The 18,659-nt window shown below is 47.9% G+C and overlaps 1 protein-coding gene across 4 annotated transcripts in view; it reads right to left on the bottom strand.

Moving 5' to 3' along the window:
* NPAS2 (neuronal PAS domain protein 2) overlaps nucleotides 1-18,659 on the bottom strand; it is a 198,529-nt gene that overhangs the window by 136,069 nt on the left and 43,801 nt on the right. Inside the window, exon 1 of one of the 4 annotated variants that reach the window (XM_027554710.1) lies at nucleotides 14,152-14,309. The exons of 1 other annotated variant lie outside the window; for it this stretch is intronic. In XM_027554710.1, the coding sequence (XP_027410511.1) occupies nucleotides 14,152-14,264 (113 nt within the window). In that variant the 5' untranslated portion in view covers nucleotides 14,265-14,309. Of the gene's footprint in view, nucleotides 1-14,151; nucleotides 14,310-18,659 lie in introns of those variants that run through there. 2 more of the 4 variants (XM_027554708.1, XM_027554707.1) reach the window with 2 other exon arrangements.

Here is an 18,659-nt window from a genome sequence, read left to right as displayed (position 1 = left end):
TGGATAAAGAAGATGTGATATAGACATATATATATATATATACACACACACCCACAGTGGAATATGACTGAGTCATCAAGAAGAACGAAATAATGCCATCTGCAGCAACATGGACCTAGAGATTAACATGCTAAGTGAAGTCAGAAAGAGACAGGCAAATATCATATGATATCATATGATATCACCCGGAATCTAAAATACGGCACAGGCGAACTCATCCGCAAAACAGAAACGGGGTCAGACATAGAGAAGAGACTTGTGGTTGCCAGAGGGGGAGAGGGAGGGCTGGACCAGGAGATTGGGATTAGCAGACACGAGCTATGACGTAAGAACAAGGTCCTTCTGTTCAGCATGGAGAACTCTACTCAATATCCTGTGATAAACCATAATGGAAAATGTGAACAAGAATGTCTATATATGTATACCTGAATCACTTCCCTGTACAGCAGGCATTAAACACATCATAAATCAACTCTACTGCAATAAAATACAATTTGAAAGTGAAACTTTTAGTGGCTCAGTCATGTCAAACTCTCTGCAACCCCATGGACTGCAGCCTGCCCGGCTCCTCTGTCCATGGGATTCTCCAGAGCTGGGCAGCCCTGTGTTTGGGTGCTGGCCCTAGGTCACCTCAGGCCTCGGGTCCTAACTCATTAGACTAACGGAAAACGGGACAACCAGATTAAATCACCTTCCTCTGAAGATTGCCATCTGTACGACTCAGAAAGCTCCTTGCTCCGCCTGGCCCCTCTGGACAGTGCTAAACAGGCTTAGCCTTCTGCAGGCAAACAGGAAAAGTAGGTCAGCTCAGCAACACGGTTCTTGACCGGTGACGAACCAGTGGCGCGAAGGCAGGGCAGCAGTGAGAGAGGGGCAGCGCCTCCCCAGCCCTCCTGTGCCCAGGCCATCCGCTCCCGTGGAGGCTCTGGGCACCGCCCAGAGACTCAGGGAGTGAGGAAAACTCAAAGGAAGTGTAGAGAAAGTGGTTCTTGAAAAAAACCAAACTGCAGGAGGAGCAACCCACTCCAGTGTTCTTGCCTGGAGAATCCCAGGGACGGGAGAGCCTGGTGGGCTGCCGCCTCTGGGGTCGCACAGAGTCGGACACGACTGAAGCAACGCAGCAGCAGCAGCAGGAAGAGAACAGTGTATACCCTGACTTCCCTGCCTTCAAAGACAAAACCATGGTGGAATAGGCTGCTCCTCTCACAGCTCTGAAGCCTGGGTGCAGGCTTCAGGGGGTCAGGGAGAAGGCAAGACATGACCTCTCCTCAGGACGCTCAGCCGGGTCTCGGGATGAGAGAGAGCAGTCCCAGAACATCTTTTGGGAGGCATTGTGCTGGGTACCTGGTATGTCATGGAAGTTCAGGTGAAGCACAAACCACTCACTTCTAAAGGAAACCACTCCTGAACAGTCACTGGAAGGACTGATGCTGAAGCTCCAATACTTTGGCCACCTCTTCACTGATGTGAAGAGCTGACTTATTGGAAAAGACCCTGATGCTGGGAAAGATTGAGGGCAGGAGGAGAAGGGGACGACAGAGGATGAGATAGTTGGATGGCATCACCAACTCCATGGTCATGAGTCTGAGCAAACTCGAGGAGGTGGTGAAAGACAGGAGAACCTGGTGTGCTGCAGTCCACGGGGTCACAAAGAATCGGACACAACTGAGTGACTGAACAACAACAAAAGCTCCGCTTCTCATTTTCCACGTCAGCTTAATCAATCGTGACTGTCTCATCCTATGCTTTTCCCCTGGATGGCCTTAACAGACACCACCCTGCACCCTGATAAAGTGTGCCCTTTTGACAATGCACAGGAACGCTGCAAGCCATCCATGGAACAGGCTCCCTCCACCCTTCACTGCTGGTAATCACTGGGCACTCACTAGGGTTAAGGATGGACTTGAGTCAGCGGTGCCAAGACCAGCGGGCCCTGAATCCCAGGCAGGAGGGCAGGCCCCGCAGTGTCCCTACGATGCCTTTGTTCAGTGAGGCTGCAGCTGCACAGATGGAAAGGCCACCCCTTTGGCCTCTCGGACTCAGAAGTTGGATGAAGCATCTGACAATGGGAGGGAGGCTCCCCCGAGGCCTGGGTGATCTAACCTACTTCCAGGTCCTGGTGTCTGAAGTCTCAGTACAAACCTGGAGGCTGACGCTGGGGTCCCCAGGCAGGGGGCCAGATCCTGCTCCCCAGGGCTCCCAGGAAGGACAGGGCCCCTAGCTCACCCCAGAAAAAGCTCACTGGTGCCCCTGGAGCAGGAGCAGACCCAAGTCAGCCTGGGGCACCCTGGAAGTTTCCCAGCAGAGCAGTGGCCCTGTGGCCCATGGCGACCAGGTCTGTAAACGCAGGTGTGTAAGATGTTGGGCATTGTTTCCCCCATGTTTCGTTTCTGTAACAGGGGCATCAGAAGGTTTTGTCAAGAATATTTTGAGATATGTTCACATCTAAAAACCCACGACATTGGGAATGTTCGCCTAGACTCTTTCAGCCACGACCTTCTCTGAAAAATTTTCTCGAGAACAGGGGCCAGAGCATCACTGGGCCTTGACACAGTCCCTCCTCCTCCTCCTGGCCCTCAAGTCTTTGTTCACATGCTTGTTCAGCACATATGCTGTGCCCTGGCGCCCCTTCCCCGCCCGCCCTCCAACCAACAGTGAAGATCTGATGCATTCAAAATGTGACTCTATGGTTTAACTTGCCAAGTGACCGCAGGCAAGCCACTGAGCCTCTCTCTGCTCTGGCTCTCACCTTCACAGGGCAGCTGAGATTTAAGGACATAATAGCTGTCAAACACCTGATGGGGAGCTGCAGAGTAAAAGGGCAAGGCAGGTTAGCTCAGATGGGTGGGATTATTAGAGCAATCCAGGAAGCCTTCAAAAGGTGCTGGCCCTCATCTCAGTAACAGATGCTAACCACGGACGTCAATTAGCTTCATTGTCAAATTCCAAACATATTTACCAGCTCCCAGGGAACCTGCAAGGCAAGCCCTTTCAAACATCCCTTGCAATCCAAAAGGTTCCCATACAGCGGTATCAGCTTGCATAACAGTATTTTCCCCAAAGAGCAGGTGATAAACAACATTTCTGTGAACCGAATCAGACTTTACGTGTGTGAGTGGCTCTCGGCCCATCCGCTTGAGGACCACGAGTCCCGCCCTTTCTTCCGGACCCTTCTGCAAAGCAAAGCTCATCACCACCTCTTAGTCTCCTTAGCAGACTATCACACACCTGGTTTCCATGAGGCCACAGCTAACAACTTCTAAACTTTGAAATCCTGGGTAAAATGGGAGAAAGTTTGGATACTTTAAAAATTTTTTAATAATTTATTTTATATGTTTAGTCAAATTTAGCAAAGGGGAGAGTGAAATGCTCTTCAAATCAGTTGACTCTGTTAGTCCAAACCACTCTTCAATGCATTTATTCATCAATGCAGCTTTATCACAAAGCATGTTCCAATTACTTGATTACTTAACTAAGCAATTCAGTATATTTAGTGGTGTTATACTCTTTTTTTTTTTTTGTAGAGGCACTTTTTTTTAAATTTTTATTTTATATTGAAGTATGATTGATTTGCAACATTGTATTGGCTTCAGGTGTACAGCCAAGTGATTCAGTTATATATATACATATATATGTATAAACGTTTTCAAATTCTTTTTCCATGCTGGTGCTATATTCTTATCTTCGCCCGGGTCAGGCAGTCTTCAGTCCTTAGAAATGCTAAATTCTTGAGTCCATGAAAAAAGCTATCAGATTCTTTAGAACGGAACAAAATCATTATTCCAAGGCCACACTCAGATTTGAGAATGTTACAAACATAAACAGAAATACGTTTCATTTTCACAAGCTTGTTTGAGAGAAAAGGAAACCAACCAACAAATGAAACAAAAGGAGATGGTCTAGTTTACATGAAAATATCAAAAAAGCTACCTCATTGTTTTCAGAGGGAGAAGCAGTGCATATTTATAGTAATCCCTTCCTGCTTTCTTTCAGAATGAAAGAGTCAAGATCTTAGGCCATTTTTCATTAGGTAAAATCCAGTTCATTATTGAAAAGGGGGTGGCAGAGGATGGGATGGTTAGATAGCATCACTGACTCAATGGACGTGAATTTGAGCAAACTCCGAGGAAGACCTGGGTTCAGTTTCTGGGTTGGGAAGATCCCCTGGAGAAAGGAATGGCTACCCACTCCAGTATTCTTGCTTGAAGAATTCCATGGACAGAGGAGCCTGGCAGGCTACAGTCCATGGGATCGCAGAGTTGGACACGACTGAGTGAATAACACTTTTTCTTTCCAGGAGATAGAGGACAGAGGAGCCTGCTGTACTGCAGTCTGTGGGGTCCCAAAGAGTCAGGCACGACTGAGTTACTGAACAACAAATATAAGTATTCATATATACAACTATAAAAAAAACAAATCTTTCTGAACTGTTTCTTCTAGAAATATTGTCTCTTTTTTTACCTATACTCACTGAATTACTCATTCAAAACTTTTTCTTCCTTCACATGATTTCAATTGTTTCCTCTGCCGTGTTCCAGAGTAGAAGTCAAGTTCATGTCTATGTCAGAATTATAGGCCAGCTCACACCTAGTCAAATTCATGTCTATGTCAGGCCAGCTCACGCTGGTAGTCTGTTCCTAGCCCTGCGCATGCTAACATTGTGAGGCCATGAAAAATTAACAACAACAAAGCCTTTCTCAGCTACGATTTTAACAATGTGTGGCTGTGTGTGTGTGTGTGTGTGTGTGTGCCCGCACCCACGTGCTCAGAAGTGCTGCACGGCAACACGATCAGGCGGCAGCACTGAAGGATCTATAGCACCGCGAGACCAAGAATCCCAGGGGCAGGAAGAACACGTCCGTATCAGAGGTAGGATTCTGATGAGCTGTACAAAGCACCTGCTTTCCTCTTTCTGTCGTCTCTTATCTTGGCTGCAGAAAAACAGATGCAACCAAGGCAATGAAGGAATGTTCTGTCTTCCTGAGGTACTGTTTGCTTTCTGATAAGCTCCTAAGTGCCCTCATATGCCCACAGGGAGAAGGCGAGAGCGTGACAAGGATTTAGAGAGGCAGGAACTGAATCCGGGAAGAAGAGACTCATGGAAACTTTAAAATACTGAAAAACATCATGTGTCTGCACGCGTGCTCAGTTGGGTCCGAATCTTTGCAACCCCGTGTGAAATGGAGCAGGACCCTGGGGAACCCACCTAGGGAGGAATCCACCATGCCCCCACCCCCATGTTCCCAGCCTGCATTTTGTCCGTGGAAAACTTTAGTCGAATAATAAGTTTAATCAGAGAAATGAGAACATACAAAGAAAAATAGTAAAAGGAGGCCAAATAATCATAATGTAGTCATTAAGCATCGTCCAGGAGTTCCTTGACTTCTCAAGGGCTCAGTTCCTTCTCAAGGGCTATAGATAATATTCGTAGCCATATGCTGTGAGCTGTCTTACAGAGACTGAAACCCCAGGTGGGAGAAATTAACTGCATGATGACCAGACTGTACCCATGACACAAGCTGCCACAATTTGGGGAAATGACCTCAAAGCAATGGGAACAAATGGACCGGAACTGAAGATTAACTGTACTTAAAACAACTAAGATGACACTGGTCAAACCACCGATGACCAATTTGGAGATGAATGTCAGAGCTGACTGTGCTGTTTCTGCATGTAGTTCCCCCGACCCCAACCTCTGTCTATAAAATCTCCTGCCCGACTGGTTGCCAGTGGTGGGGGGAAGTTGGCCTTTGGACAGATGTCTGCCACCCCTCCCCACCAGTGGTCAGCATCTGAAAACAAAGCAAATTTCCTTTCCATCAACCTGGCCTGTTAATTGGCTTTTGGGCAGCAAGCAGCTGACCCACACACACCTTTTGGTAACACACGGACTATAGCCTGCCGGGCTCCACTGTCCATGGCATTCTCCAGGCAAGAATATTGGAGCAGGTTTCCATTTTCTACTCCAGGGAATCTTCCTGACCCAGGGATCGAATCTCTTGAGTCTCCTGCATTGGAAGGTGGATTCTTTACCACTGAGCCACCAAGGAAGCCTGAAAAATATCATGGTTTTACTCAAAAGCTTCCCTGGCGGCTTAGACGGTAGAGTGTCTGCTTGCAATGCAGGAGACCTGGGTTCAATCCCTGGGTCACGAAGATCCCCTGCAGAAGGAAATGGCACCCCACTCCAGTACTCTTGCCTGGAAAATCCCATGGAAGTAGGAGCCTGGTGGGCTATAGTCCTGGGGGTCACAAAGAGTCGGACACAACTGAGTGACTTCTCTTTACTCAAAAGCAAGCATCCTGAAAGATGCCCTATGGGACTGTAGCCAGAGCTGGCTTGGAATCCAGAACCAGGGTCAAGCTCTCTCAAGTGCCTGCCTGTTTTAGGGGGACCTGGAGAGGGGGAAGGATGAGCAGAGAGGAGTCTGGAGTAGGGGGGTTCCCATGCAACCAGGGGTTGCCCTCTGCCTCCCACAAACCACAAAATGCTGAGGGCTGCATCCACCCTCCAGGGCTACACAGGAAGACTGCTCGGTGTGGGAGGGCCTCCTCAATCAGTGGGCACGTGGAACCAAGAGGCTTCTGTGGACTCTGGGGTCGGCTCTGTCACCCACAGGCTGGATGACCTCAGGCAACCTCCTGCTTTTCTTTCCAACTGTGGTTCCTTCCTTTGGCAGAATAAGAAATAACTTTGTAATAGAATACTGTATAAAATGCGGTCTTCTCCATGAAGACAACCTAAATATCCACTGACAGACGAATAAAGGAGAGTGGTGTATACAGATGATGTGGGTTTTCTTGAATGAACTTTTTGGCCAACACTCCACCCCCCTACACACACGCACACACACACACACACACACACACACACACACACACACACACAAGTGGAATATTACTCAGCCGTAAAGAGAGTGAAATAATGCTATATGCAGCAACATAGACGGCCCTAGAGATCATACTAAGTCAAAGACAAATAAGATAATCACTTCTATGTGTAATCTGAAATATGACACAAACAAACTTATCTGTGAAACAGAAAGAGACTCACAGACACAGAACAGACTTGTGGCTGCCAAGGGGGCAGTGGCGGTAGGGGAGGGGCGGATGGGGAGCTCAAGATTAGCAGATGCAAACTAGTATATACAGAATGGATAAATAACAAGGTCCTACTGCACAGCACAGGGGACTCTCTTCAATATTCTGTGATAAACCAGAGCGGCAAAGAATATAAAAAAGTGTGTGTGTAAATAAAACTGTGGACTACAAGGAGATCAAATCAGTCCATCCTAAAGGAAATCAACCCTGAATATTCATTGGAAGGACTGATGCTGAAGCTGAAGCTCTAGTATGTTGGCCACCTGACGTGAAGAGCCAACTCACTGGAAAAGACCCTGATGCTGGGAAAGATTGAGAGCAGGAGGAGAAGGGGACGACAGAGGATGAGATGGTGGGATGACATCACTGACTCAATGGACAAGAGTTTGAGCAAACTCTGGGATATGGTGAAAGACAGGGAAGCCTGGCATGCTGCAGTCCATGGGGTCACAAAGAGTCAGACATGACTTAGGGACCAAACGACGACAAACTGAAGTGATCAACATTTAAAGTCAACTATAATCACTGCACGGAGAAGACAATGGCACCCCACTCCAGTACTTTTGCCTAGAAAATCCCATGGACAGAGGAGTCTGGTAGGCTGCAGTCCATGGGGTTGCTAAGAGTTGGAGACAACTGAGCGACTTTCACTTTTCACTTTCATGCATTGGAGAAGGAAATGGCAACCCACTCCAGTGTTCTTGCCTGGAGAATCCCAGGGTCAGGAAGCCTGGTGGGCTGCAGTCTATGGGGTTGCACAGAGTCGGACACGACTAAAGTGACACAGCAGCAGCATAATCACTGCAGATGGTGACTGCAGCCATGAAATTAAAAGACGCTTACTCCTTGGAAGGAAAGTTATGACCAACCTAGATAGCATATTCAAAAGCAGAGACATTACTTTGCCAACAAAGGTTTCGTGCTAGTCTGCTCTGCTTTTAACTGTGCACATAAATCCTTAAGACTCTGGGACAGGGGGTGCCTGGAGCTCAGGTCTGTGGCTCTCTGCCGGTGAGTCAGACATAGTTCAGAGGCCTGCCCTCTGGTCTGTCAGATGCCGATGCTGTCAGCGGCAAGGACGGGGCCGTGAACCCAGTCTGCCCCTGGGATCCCATTTGCGCCACCTGTAACCAAGTGTGCCAGTGGTCTGGCATCAACCCCGTCACCTTGGACTATATCTGGACCCAGTGGGTCTCGGTCTGGACTAGGATTGAACAAAATTAACCCATCTGTCTGAAACGTATTAATAATATTGAAGAGGTAAAGTAGCAAGGGGCTTCCCTAGGGGCTCAATGGTAAGTAATCTGCCTGCCAAGCAGGAGGAGTGGGTTTGATCCCTGAGTTCCGAAGACCTCCTGGAGGAGGAAATGGCAACCCTCTCCTAACCCTATAATACTCCAATATTCTTAACTGGGAAATCCCATGGACAGAGGAGCCTGGCAGGCTACAGTTCATGGGGTTGCAATGGATTCTTCAGGCAAGAATAATGGAGTGGGTTGCCATGCCCTCCTCCAGGGGATCGAACCCATGTCTCTTATGTCTCCTGCATTGGCAGGCAGGTTCTTTACCACGAGCGCCACCTTCACAAGATAAAATGATAAAAAAGCGGGGACTTCCCTGGTGGTTCAGCAGTTAAGAGTCCAAGATTCCACACTGCAGGGGGCACAGGTTCGATCCCTGGTCAGGGAACCAAGATCTCACATGACCCACAGCTTGGCTCAAAAAATAAATTAATTAAAATAAATCAAAAACAAGAAAAAGCAGTCCAAAATGCTTTATAAATCAAGGTCTATAGCAGTGCTTCTCAGATGCCCATGGACACCCACATCACCTGAAATCTTGTTAAAGTGCAATTCTGAGCAGGTAGGTCTGGGTGGGGCTGAGGTTCTATATTTTTAAGCAGCGCCCCATGGTATGAAGCTGCAGGTGTATGAAGATTGCTGGGCATGAGTGGTGGAAGGGATGCTAAGTGTCACCTGCTTCTACCAAAAGCAGGCGGACACCAGGGCTCCTTGGTCTGGGACCCCAGGCTGTGCCTCAGACCGATGGTATTAACATTAATTGGCCTCTGGGGCTGGGCCCTGCCTGACTCTACCATGCCTTCCCTTGGAAGGGGTGATTCCCATGCACCCAGAACCACTGCTAGGGGAGAACCCCTGCTCTGGAGCCTGAATGCCACCCACAGCATCCCAGCCAGTGCCGTCCATCTCCATGGAAACAGGATGCACTACTCTCTCTGGCAGCCTCTGCTAGATCCTGTTAGTTGAACTTACTAGAAAATTCTTCCTGTTAAGCCAAAATACCTGTCCCCCCAAGCCCCGGGCCTTCTACTCATTAATTCTAAGTGTTCAAGAGCGACACAGAATGACAGCCCTCAGATCAGACTATTATGTTTTAAATTGAGCTGAAATTCACTTAACTTCATTTACACATGATCCACAACATTGTGAACATTTCAATATCATCAAAGAGGCAAATTATTCCTCTCTACCCATATGTGCCCCAGAGATATTTTCTATTGACTTCCACAAAAAGATTTAGAGGGCATTTTCCCTCTAAATAATTCACAATCCCTTCCTTTAAAAAAAAATCGTGGTGAGCATTTAAAACCCAGGTTACATCATTTGAACTCAGAAAATTTTCAAACAAGTAAACACTTACAGATGGGTATCAACGAGGATCAACAAAAATCAACACCAACAACATTAGCAAAGATTTCTCGAAAACAAAGCGAGGCAGTTACCTTGACACTGTTGGTAGATCACTGAAGGAGCCTAATGCACATTTCGGATGATGTTTAAAGCCACGTGATCATTAAAGAAGAAATGAAGCAGCCAAATCTGTTCCTTTCTTCTTTTTACAGTTTTACAGGTAGCTTTTTTTTTTTTTTTTCCCCAGTAGCTGGTGGCTGTGGATCTTTCTCTTATTTTCACCCAAAGTTGGAAAGATGAGCTACTAGTTTTCTGGGTTCTTAGCTGTTTTCAAAGCATGCCCATTTTGTCACAGGTGACCCCATCTCCTCTCGGCCTGCAGAGCACTTGAGCAGGCATGAATATCAGGAAAACTGCCTCTCTTGCTCCCATCTCCTAGCTGAGCTCCTGGGTAGTCCTCTAGAGTCTCTCTTCCTCCTGCTCAGCCTTCCTTAGCATCTGGAGTCCAATGGCCACTGACCCCTGCACAGCCACTTGCTCTCAACTGGTTCCTGAAGACGGTCCTCTGGGGATCCCCATCTCAGCTGCTGTCAGAGAACCTTCCGTGGATGCCATGTAACTCTGAATCATTACCACATTTTGCAATCTGTAGGAGTCCAGAGGGCCCTCAACGCACAGCGTTTCTGGGCTTGACTGTACCACCGGTTAACTGACAAATTCTGAAGTCCCCTGGCTGTAAGAGTTTTCACATTTCTCTGGCTTTCAGCCACATTTAATAAACCCATTTTCCTTGGTCTCTGGTATTGTCCCAAGGCTCTTCCATGGTGGTTTATGGAGTAAAATCAGGAGGGTCCATCTACTGAAGATGAAGTTGAATTTAAGTAAATTGAAGGCACTCCCTAAGACATGTTGGAAAGATGCGGAACCAAGGCTCATGACATAGTCACCCCTGAAGGCTGGAGCGATGGTCACAGGGTGCAGAAGCGTCAGGAGACGGGGCTGTGGGGCTATGTGAAGTGGTGAGACGGTGCCTGTAGCTGTTCTCGAATGAGAAGCTGGGAAGGCTTGGGGCTGCAGGGCCCCTCCCAGGGCCAGGGAGGCTGATGGCTTTTTGCGGGCCAGCCCTTGCGAAGCTCAGCTGTGTAGGAGAACAACCCTCAGAGCCAAACTGGTCCAGAAAGTTTTCTCGTTTTATCCCTTTTATATGGAGCAATTTCCACAGTGATCGCACACCTTCCTGGGGGCCTCCGAGGAACGAAGTGAACATACCTGTGACCTCCACCTGGCGGCCCAGGGTCGTCAAGATGATTGTGACAAGGGATATTCTGGGAGCAGGCTCCTGGCTGGTGACTGAGTACAAAGTCAAGTGTCCCTGGAACTCCAAGCCTCTTTATTCTGCCATCAGCTTCTCTGGCCCCTGGGCCCCCTGCCCACCTTCGCACCACTTGTTCCCTGAGCAGCTGACCACTTCCTCCGATGCCAAGATCTCCGCCTGCCGGAGGAGCCCAGCAGGTGGCCCCGGGATCTGGCTGTGTGTTCCAGATGGTAAAGAATCTGCCTGCAATGCAGGAGACCCGAGTTTGAGCCCTGGGTCTGGAAGATCTCCTGGAGAAGGAAATGGCAACCCACTCCAGTATTCTTGCCTGGAGAATCCCACGGACAGAGGAGCCTGGCAGCTACAGCCCATGGTGTTACCAAGAGTTGGACATGACTGAAGCGACTAACACACTTCCAGGCAGCTGAGGCGGCCAAGGAGATGGATGTCAGGGCTGAGACCTGAGCTGGGCCAAGGAGCCCACGGGCCGCCTCCACCCCAGTAACCACCCTCCACTCCCAACCTCTCCTGCCCCACCCACCACCCATCGGCTTCCCATTTAAGCTCTTGACTCATTACCACTGATGAAAGCTGTGATTCCCAGATCTCCCTTGGCAGTGGAACTAGCTGGAGAGCCACTAAAATACAGAGTCCTGGGTCCCTGAGAGGTTCTGAGCCTCATCAGGGAGCCAGGTTCGGAAGGAAGAGGCCAGGCCAATACCTGATTCCATGTGTTCCGAGGACTCAGCAGAAGGGAGGGAAGCAGAGACCTCCACTGACCACGTGTCCAGAGCAGTGGAGACACCCCTAATGGCCAGCCTGGGGCCACATACTTCTCCAGGCAGCACATTCTGGTCCGGCAAAAATGGCACCAGCCACGTGCATGCATGCTCAGCCCTGTCAGTCATGTCTGACTCTTTGCAAGCCCATGACTGTAGCCCTCCAGGCTCCCCTGTCCATGGGATTCTCCAGGCAAGAATACTGGAGTGGGTTGCCATTCCCCCCTCCAGGGGATCTTTTGGTTCAAAAACTTCCACTGTACCAATTGTCCTGGTGAAATGCTGAAAAGCGCACCTGTGGCTCTAGTATGTCACTACAAGGACCAGATACCCAGATGCTATCAGTGGACTGGCGATGCCCAGCTGACCCCAAAGGAGGCCTCTCCCCCTGAGGTCAGCATCCCTCAGCCAGGCCCACTCTGATTCCATCACACACAACAATTAGTATGGCATATGCAGAGAAAGGCAAGTAATTCGATTCACCAGAGTGTCACGGGAAAACAGGATTTATAGCATCACTGATGCTAAAAATAGCTCGAGCGCCCTCACTCCTGAACTTTCTGCACTTCCATGGTTTTAGCCTATCTCCATTTCCTTCTGTGGTAACCTCATGCGGTGTGAAATGTGTTTTCTGCGGTATTTGATTCCATGTGGGTGTTTTTTCCTGCATCCATCTTCCTTTGTGTTACTTCAAGGGAAAAACAGCCCTGGGAGAGCTTTTGTGCCGTCTGCTATTGTTCTGTATTTAAGTAAAAAAAAAGTACATGCTGCTAAGACCAAGCCAACTGGCAAATTCCCTAAGCTTTAAATCTTTGTTAAAAATGCCAAAGTAAGTGACCCCCGGTCTATAAGGCCAGCAGAACACAGCCCTGCCCACACTTCCAAGTCTCAACAAGTGTAGACCCTTCCAGGGGTCCCACAGGCCTGAGTCTGTCCAGCCTCGAGAAAGGGGCTACCCCTGGTCACCCTTCTGAGAACCCACATAATGAGGTTTCGTAACCACACCTGCACGATCCCCCCAATGTCGAGGGTGTGTGATCTCAACCTTTCTTTCCAATTGTGGTAAAATGTACATAACATGGGGCTTCCCTGGTGGCTCAGCAGGTAAAGAGTCCGCTTGCAGTGCAGGAGGCACAGAAGATGTGGGTTCGATCCCTGGGTCGAGAAGACCCCCTGGAGGAGGGCACGGCAGCCCACTCCAGCATTCTTGCCTGGAGAATCCCCATGGACAGAGGCTACAGTCCACAGGGTTGCAGAGAGTCAGGTCAGATACAACTGAAGTGACTGAGGACGCACGCACACATACATAACATAAAATTTACCATCTTAACCTCCAAGTGCACACTTCAGCGGCATTAAACACATTCACGATGCTGCGTCACTATCACCACCAACCATCTCCAGAATTTTTTCAGCACCCAGAGCTGAAACTCTGTAGCCATTAAACACGAATTCTCCACCCGTCCCCCCAGCAGCCTCGGGCAGCCGCCGTTGTATCTTCTGTCTCTGCGAATCTGACAAACTCAGGAACCTCCCAGAAGTGGGATTCTGCAACACTGTCCTGCTGCGTCTGGCTTCTCTCACTCAGCACAACATCTTCAGGGTTCATCTGTGCTGCAGCACGTGTCAGAACTTCCCTCCTTTTCATGGCTGTGTAACATTCCCAGGCAGGCAGACATAAAGAAGAGACTTTTGGACTCAGAGGGAGAAGGAGAGGGCGGGATGATTTGAGAGAATAGCATTGACACATAAGCATTACCCACGTGAAACAGATAGCCAGTGAGAGTTTGATGTATGACCCAGGGCACCAAAGCCAGTGCCCTGCGGCAACCTGGAGGAATACCGTGGGGAGGGAAGTCGCGGGGGGGTTCAGGTGGAGGGGACACATGTATACCTATGGCGGATTCATGTGATGGATGGCAAAAACCGTCACAATATTGCAATAATCCTCCAATTAAAATAAATAAATTTAAAAAACATTCCATGTATCTGACACACGTGCTTAAGTTTTTGATTCTACAAATGATGAAAATAATTCTTTTCAACCTGCCAACATATCTAGGATTCCATACTCAGTCTCAATAGCTACAATTTTAATAGACAAATTATCCAGCAGAAGGCTCCCCACACAGTCACAAGGGTCCATCCACTCCACCCCCATCCCCCCTCCCTGGGGCCATGGCCTGGAACCTGGTATTAGAGCAACTAAAATTCTAGATTAGGAGCCAGTCTGTGGTTCTGGGCATTCTCTGCCTTGACCACACCACAGGACTGTGAGAAAGCTTGCAGAAAACTGATATCTTACTTTATTTTTATCTTTGAAGATTGTGATTGCTGCATAAGAATTCCCAGTTTCCCGGTGAAGCAGAGACCATGTCTCCAGCCTGGGTGAGGCAAAGTGGAAGACGATGTCCACATCCTCCTTGGGCCGAGCAGCTGGACGGTGGATATGGCATCTGTGGCAGACCAGATGGCAACCCTCGGCCTTCACAGAACGCCAATTAATTGTATACGGTTCTACGCCCAGACATCTTGGACCACCCTCTGCTAAAGTCAACTAAAACAAAGGATAAAAGAAGGATTAAAGAACATACCAGAATTATCACTGAACCGATAAGACAACAGGAGTCTGTGCAGACCAAACACACAGTGGAGGCAGGGGTCCTGGGAGTAAATGAGGCTGAAGCTAGGTTCTCCCAGGAGGCGAACCCCGGCGACGTGGAGCATTGATGCGATGCCGTGCAGGTCAAGACAGAAGGACAGCGGCACCCTGTCTATGTTGGGACCCACGAGGAGACCCTTACGTGAAGCTTGATCTCAAAGCAGGGCTCTAATCCACGTGGATGGGAACAAGAGGGATTACACAGCATGGACAAGAAGGCTTCCTTTTTCAGCGCCAAGGAGAAAAATAATCTCCCCCAAAGAGTCATAACCAGGAGACGGCCTTCAAACAGATTTCAGGCCCTGTGTGGTTTGAAAATCCCCAAGAGAGAATTTCAAGTAGTTTCGAGTTGACGGGACTCATGTGCCGAGTACAACACACACAAATCCTCTTCAGAGGAAAGTAGCTTTAACTCAAGCTTCAAAAACATTTCACAGATCAAGCTCCAAGGAATATAAACCCAGTTGAAACTCACAAGGTGTGCAAGGAAAAAGGCCACTTGTAGAAACAATAACCAGCAAAGTCAGATGTTTTATATAAAAATGATTTCAGATATACGAGCATTTCAGTGCTCCTAGCAGAAGATTTTGGGCTTTGTGGGTGGCTCAGATGATAAAGAATCTGCCCGCAATGCAGGAGACCCGGGTTCGATCACTGGGTCAGGAAGATCCCCTGGAGAAGGAAATGGCAACCCGCTCCTGTCAGTATTCTTGCCTGGAGAATCCCATGGACGGAGGAGCCTTTCGGGCTACAGTCCACGGGGTGGCAAAGACTTGGACTCCACTGAACGACTAACACTTTCACTTTCAACAGAAGATTTGGGGCAACCATTTCAAATACAACTCATTGCAGGGTGACTAGATACCACAGTAGTTAAAAAATGACTCAGTCTGTAAACCTGATGTTACCAAGAGAACAAGCACTGTTTTCGTCACTCATACTCAGCTCCCTCAAAGCAAACAAGAAACAGTATCGAAGCTACACCAACCAAAATGATGATGGAGACCCTAGAGGAAAGGTATATTTCATCCAGAATTCCGATGGATGATGACTTATTGCTGTCTAGAATGTAAATAGCATGGGACCAAGAGTCTTTGTTTTCCTTACCCAGTTATCAGTGTCTGGCGCATTATGGCACTCTGTTCATATGTTTGAATGATGGGATGCTTGTCCTTAGTCGCTCAGTCGGGTCTGACTCTTCTGCGACCCCATGGACTGTAGCCTACCAGGCTCCTCTGTCCATGGGATTTCCCAGGCAAGAATACTGGAGTGGGTTGCCATTTCCTCCTCCAGGGGATCTCTCCAACCCAAGGATCGAACCCGAGCCTCCTACGGCTCCTGCACTGGCAGGCAGATTCTTTTACCCCTGAGCCACCTGAGAAGCCCAAACGACAGGGGACAGACATGAACAAGAACGATACCCTACCACCTGGCGTCTTCTTGCCTCCCCTTGGGGCGCTGTGATAACCCTGCACGTTTTGTGGTGTGTGTTCTATTTGGCAAGTGAGTAGCCTAGTCATCCTGCCTGTAGGCTCAGACATGATTTTCAAAAAGAAAGCACACAGCATCTGTGTTCATCTCAGTGTGCCAAGTTAACTCTGAGATGGCTGGACAAAGAGATTCCTTGATGGAAATATCTGGGACCTGTGAATGGGGGTAAATTTTGCTGGGAAAGCAGAAAGTAGGCTGGGTACAGGGAAAATGAACTCAGCTCCACTTGCCTAGTGTTTTTCTTCCAGGGAGGGGAATGAAATCACACGGTAAACAAGTGACTCATGAGTGGCCTACTCTTGACAAACTGGAGCATCCAAGGAGAAAAGCAGATGATGGACAAGAATACTTTGCACTGACCAACTGTTCTCTTGCATCCTTTCTGGCCTCGACTCCTTTGTTATGCTGCTCACTCCAGGTCCAAAATTCTAGCCCCAACTGATGGCAGAGCTCGCTTCCAGCTGAGTGTATGTTTAGACAGCAGGAAATGAGGAGAGAAATGGTCCATTCACAAGGTGAAGAACTGAGTGTGAATGTGGATGGAGGTGTGGATGGGGGGACACTGGGGAGTAAGGCTGGCGGGTGGAGCTGGAGTCAAAGTCAGTGAAGAAGCAGGAATAAGCAGTTACCGGGCCCAGAGTCCAGGTAAGCACTTGGGGAGGTCAACAATTCTAGCTGGAGGCAGCTCAAGGTCCCCCTCTGTAGCTCCATGTCATGCACAAAGACAAAGTCTTGGTCCAAATGGGAGATTCTTCATCCCCTCAAATGCCAGTGGCCCTTCCTGGACAGACAGCCCTTGGTCAGCTGAGTCATGCAGAAGCATGACTTGGAGCACGCTGGTTGAAGGGTCAGTCAACAGCTACAAGATCCCTGGAACGGCCTCCTTTTTAAATTCTTCTCTGAGACAGGGTCTAAGAGTTGGGGTTTTGACTAAGGCTCATCTGTTTGAGAGTTCCCCTTCTGATGGTAACTGGTGTCACAGTGGTGATCTGTGTGACCAGGTTACCCAAGCCAAGCAGAAATATCATAAAAGTAGAACAGGTCAGTGGTCCCTGGTTAGGGAACCAGGTGAATCATGTGAGTTGCCCAGAGGACAAGAGCAGGTCAGTAGAACCTTCACACCATCCTGTGTCCCCAGGACAGAGGGGAGTTTGAAAGCATCCAAAAGATCCCACCAGCTTGGGCAGACAGCACAGTTCCTCTCAGGGACTACCAGCACCTTGGCACAAAGAACAGATTTTGTATTGAGTTCAGGGTTCGTGTGTGTGTGTGTGTGTGTGTGTGTGTGTGTGTGTGTGTGTGTGTATCCTGGTTCAATTAATTACTCTATATTAGCAGTTTTCAAAGAGGAGATCAATGACCCCTTGGGTGCTCATGATCTTTTCAAGGGGTCCACAGAGTCAAACCCTTTCATGACAAACCTAGACAGCATATTAAAAATCAGACACATTACTCTGCCGACAAAGGTCGTTATAGTCAAAGCTACAGTTTTTCCAGTAGTCATGTATGGATGTGAGAGCTGTACCATACAGAAGGCTGAGCACCAAAGAATTGATGCTTTTGAACCGTGGTGTTGGAGAAGACTCTTGAGAGTCCCTTGGACAGCAAGGAGATCAAAGCAGTCAATCCTAAAGGAAATCAACCCTGAATATTCACTGGAAGGACTGATGCTGAAGTTGAAGCTCCAATCCTTTGGCCACCTGATGCAAAGAGTCAACTCATTGGAAAAGACCCTGATGCTGGGAAAGACAGAGGGCAGGAGGAGAAGGGGGTAACAAAGGATGAGATGGTTGGATGGCATCATCGACTCAATGAACATGAGTCCGAGCAAACTCCAGGAGATAGTGAAGGACAGGGGAGCTTGGTGAGCTGCAGGCCATGGGGTCGCAAAGATTCGGACACAACTTAGCAACTACTGAACAACAGAGTCAAAGCTATTTTATAATAATACAAAGACATTAATTATCTTTTTCAATATCATTTTCTTAAGAGTGTGCCATGGACTCTCTCAAACGGTATTAACGGCTGATACCTCCTTCCAGTAAGTCGGACAATAAAAAGATTTGCAAAAGCTGAAACAATATCACTCTCTTACTCAATTATATCATTTTGGGAAACATAATTACTTTATTCTTATGTTATAATGCAATGCATTTATCACTGCTATTTTTAACTGAGTTAAAAATTATTTAAAATTTTTCTCAGTTTTAATTTCCAAGATAGTAAATATCCATGGATATTATATGTTTAAGCCACATAAACAAAAACAAAACTCTGAGATGCTCACTAGTTTTTAAGAATGCTCCATAAATCTGAGAACTGCTACTCTGTATTTTCACTAAATCCTGGTTACAAGCCCTGACAGTTACCTGAAATAGCCATCTCCTTACAACATAAGGTAGTGCTGTGTTACCTTTTTTGACTATGCAGATGAATGAGCAATATAAATGGCTCGGCAACCATTTCTCAATGTCATTTCCCTTCTGTCTCAGAAGTGGCTCCATAATTTTAAAGCCAGACACTTCACACCTGAGTTCTAAAGCAGGGTTCTCGTGGAATTATTTATTCCAGGGAGTTGTTGGCTGGTCATATGGGAACATAATTCTCAACTCATCACCATCAGATGCTATAGAGGCTTTATTTATATCTTCCTAGGAAGC

Source organism: Bos indicus x Bos taurus, chromosome 11, assembly GCF_003369695.1.
Source record: "Bos indicus x Bos taurus breed Angus x Brahman F1 hybrid chromosome 11, Bos_hybrid_MaternalHap_v2.0, whole genome shotgun sequence".
Classification (NCBI taxonomy): Eukaryota; Metazoa; Chordata; class Mammalia; order Artiodactyla; family Bovidae; genus Bos; species Bos indicus x Bos taurus.
The sequence above is the reverse complement of the archived record's forward strand: the minus strand, read 5'-3'. Positions and strand labels throughout refer to the sequence as shown.